The following is a 3,846-nucleotide window of genomic DNA, read 5'->3' as shown; positions in this document are numbered from 1 at the left end:
AGAGTGTCTTCTCCCCATGTGACTCTCCTTAGGCACACTCTACATCATCGATCACTTTCCTCTTTGGCCCCATAATCTTGATCAGAAAATTTGGGACACTACCACAAAAGATACTTTATTCTTAAAATCATGTTGCACCAAAACTTGTATCTATGCTATCACCTTAAAACAAATTATATTATCTTCAATGTTGGCTTTTTAACTTAATCTACAACGTTTATAATAATGTCAGATGTTTCACCTTCAATAAAAACAACTTCTAAAAAAAAAAAAGATACTTTAAAATAATCCTATGCACAGGAAAGGAAGAGTAGATAAGTTACTGACAATTGTGAGAGAAACATTAGAAAAACAATACAGTAACAGAAATTAGTATATACTTTGCTATAATTCTCCAATTAAGACACAGACTTAGGGCCAGCAGTATAGCTCAGTGGACTGAGCGCTTGCTTAGGTAAGCAAAGGGGCCAGGAGTTGATCCCTGGCTCCACATGCCGCGCCGGCCACACCTCCTGGTGCACTGAGAAGCTGATGGAGTCCGGGCGTGGTGGCGCACGCCTGTAATCCCAGCACTTGGGAGGCAGAAATCAGGAGGATCACTACTAATGTGGGCTATGTAGTGAGACCCTGAACAAAAAAAAAAAAAAAAAAAAAAACTTAAAAAAAAAAAAAGGAAGAAAGAAAGAAAAGAAAACCTAAAAAAAAAACTTTTAAAAAAAACCTTTAAAAAAAGACACAGACTTACACAGATTTAAAAAAAAAAGACCTAATATTTGTTGCCTGCAAGAAACATACCTCACCAGCAAAGATATACAGACTGAGTGAAAGAACAAAAAATACTACTCCATGCAATTGGAATCTGAAAGTAGAAATAGTTTTATTCATGTCCAACAAAGCAGACTTTAAGACAGAACTCATCAGAAAGGACAAAACCACTATCTATTGGTAACAATCCACCAAAAAGATGTGAAGTTGTAAATAAATATGCATAAAACTTCATAAAACAAACAGTATTCAACATAAAGGTACATGTAGGACTTAATACAACAGTATTTGGTGGCTTCAGTATTCTACTCACACCAGTGGATAGGTCATCCAAAATATCAACATCCATCAGAGTTAAATTACACAATAAGTCAATAGGACTTAATATTGACAGACTCTTATATCCGACAACTACAGAATATACTGTTCAACAGCTCATGGAACATTCTCTAAAATAGATCATATTTTAGGCCATAAGGCAAGTCTAAACAGATAAAAAAAAAGAATTTATTTCATATTACCAGACTATAATGGATGGAGCTGGGGAGATGGCTCAGTGGAATAAGTGCTTCCCTGGCAAGCGCAAGGGTCTGAGTTCAATCCCCAGTTCCAGAAAAAAAAAAAAAAAAAAATCAGACTATAATGGAATAGAGCTAAAGGTTAACAATTAGAGACACTATACAAAAATTATATAGGTGAAGATTGAACAACTTATTTTTTGGTATTGTACTGGTGATTAAACCCAGGACCTTTTCGCTGTGTTACATCCCTACCCTTGTTCAATTTTCATTTTGAAACAGGGTTTCTCTAAGTCACTAAGTTGCTCATCCTGGGATCAAACTTGAGATTCTCTTGCCTCAGCCTGCCAGAGGGCTGGGATTATAGGTATGTGCTGCCCGTACTTCAACAATTCACTTTTGAAAGATTAATGGGTCATTAAAGATATTAAGGGGATTTTAAAGAAATTCCTAGAGTCAGGGCCAGCGAGGTAGCTCAGCAGACTAAGCGCATGCTTACACAAGCCCAGGGACTAAGACCTGCTTCCTGGCACCGCATGCCATGTCAGCCCCACCCACAGGCGCGCTGAGCCGGCCACCAAGTCCTGGCATGGTGGCACAAGCCTGTAATCCCAGCCCTGGGAGGCTGAAAACAGGAGGATCACTGTGAGTCCAAGCTGTAGTGAGACCCTGTACCAAATACACAATTTTTTTAAAAAACATTAAATTCCTAGAATCAAATGAAAATGAAAATGCAACATATCAGGATCGATAAGATATGGTAAACACAATTCTAAGAGGGAAGGAAGTTTAACCTTTAACCAGTAGGAAAAGCATTGAGATTCTATCTCAACCTAGAAGGGCAATCATCAAGAGTTTCAAGAATATATCTATGTATCAGTGAGGATGTGAGAAACAAGGAACACTTTGGTGCTGCTGGTGGGTATACAAATTAGTACAGCCACCTTGGAAATGAGTATGGATATGCCTCCAAAAATCTAAAAATAGAACTATATATCATATGACCCAACTATACAATTCCTTGATATGTACCTGAAGGAATTAAAATCAGCGTACTAAAGAGATATCCATATATTCATGTTTACGGCAACACAATTCACAATTCAACCAAGATATGGAACTGGCCTAGGTACCAATCAAAGAATGAACACATAAAGTAAATGTGAATATGTAATTCAGCTATAAAAAACCAACAAAACTATGTCATTTGCAGGAAAATGAATGAAACTGGAGATGCTAATCTTCTAAAAATATTTTTTTGAGGTGGGAGCTAGGGAGATAACTCAGAGGCATAAGCAAAAGGACCTGAGTTCGATCCCCAATTCTGCATGCCCTGCCAGGCCCAGATCCCCAGGCACACCTCTTAGCCCCAGATCCCTGGGTCCACCGTCTCAACCCAGGAACTCGGGGCATACCATGCAGGTCCAGAACGGGGCATGATGGTGCACACCTGTAACCCCAGCACTCTGAAGGTTGACCCAGGAGGATCACTGTGAATTCAAGACTGGCCTGGGGGGCTACAAAAGTGAGAACAAGACTGGCACAAACTATATAGGAAGACCCCATCTAAAAATTTTTGTGTGTGTGGTACTGGGAGTCAAATGCAGGACCTTGCACTTGCCAGGCAGACCCTTAAGCCACTGAGCTATCTCCCCAGCTGTGGGGATGTTAATCAAAATAATCCACATTTTCCCTAATGTGTGGAATCTAAAAGGGGGAGGGAATGAAAGGAAAGGGGTATAAGGAAGGGTAATAAGGAGGATGGATGTGACCAATATGTTATATGCACATGTGAGGATACCACATTGAAGCCCAAGATTTTATAGAATAGGCACTAATAAAATATTAGAAATAAAATATTTAAAATTCTCAAAAGTGTAATTATTGATGGGTCAGGACTCAAGGTTTCCCAGGAGCCCTGCTCCAAACACTCTCCCTCTTGGTGTCCCAGGTACCCTTCCCCAAGCATGCTGCCTTCTGTACCCTGCCCTCAGCTCACTACCCCTTGGCCCCAGGCAGATCCAAACCACAAAGAAGAAAAATTACCTCCGTCCATGATCCGGCTGTTCCAGTCTACAAAACCCCTTAAAAGCCCTGCGCTTTGCCTTGTTCGCTGCTGTCTTGGTCTGCTAGACAGCCAGCCTGCTTGCTCCTACCTCTACTAAATCTCGCATCAGAATGTCTGGTCTGGTCAATTGCGTGGGTTCATACCTAACAATTACTGTTGAAAGCTACGGAGGGGAAATGTGTGCTAGCGGTGGGCTCTCAAGTCACATGATCTTGGTATATGTGGACAGCTGCACATCTGTGGTCGAGAGGCACAACCCCCGTTCAGGCTCAAGTGAGACCGTCCAAACCTGCAGGCCTCACCAGCCAGAAGTACCCACCTGCGACGACTGCCCCACCATCTCCGGGGCTATTTTCCCCACAGACTTCTGTAAATAGTAATACAGCACTCCTGTGGGTTGGAGAGCAGACTTGTTAAAGCATTTTATTTTTTTATTTTTTTCTAAACATTTATTTATTTAGTGTGTGTGTGTGTGTGTGTGTGTGTGTGTGTGTG

At 40.9% G+C, this 3,846-nt stretch overlaps 1 protein-coding gene across 1 annotated transcript in view; it reads right to left on the bottom strand.

Annotated features, from left to right (window-relative positions):
• The window catches only part of LOC111812983, a 13,108-nt gene that overhangs the window by 4,845 nt on the left and 4,417 nt on the right, over positions 1–3,846 (bottom strand). The window contains exon 4 of the mRNA XM_023702677.1: positions 3,671–3,741. Within this exon, the coding sequence (XP_023558445.1) occupies positions 3,671–3,741 (71 nt within the window). The remainder of the gene's footprint in view (positions 1–3,670; positions 3,742–3,846) is intronic.

This window comes from Octodon degus, unplaced genomic scaffold (genome assembly GCF_000260255.1).
Source record: "Octodon degus isolate 3935 unplaced genomic scaffold, OctDeg1.0 scaffold00156, whole genome shotgun sequence".
NCBI lineage: Eukaryota > Metazoa > Chordata > Mammalia > Rodentia > Octodontidae > Octodon > Octodon degus.
This window is presented reverse-complemented; position numbering and strand designations above follow the sequence as displayed.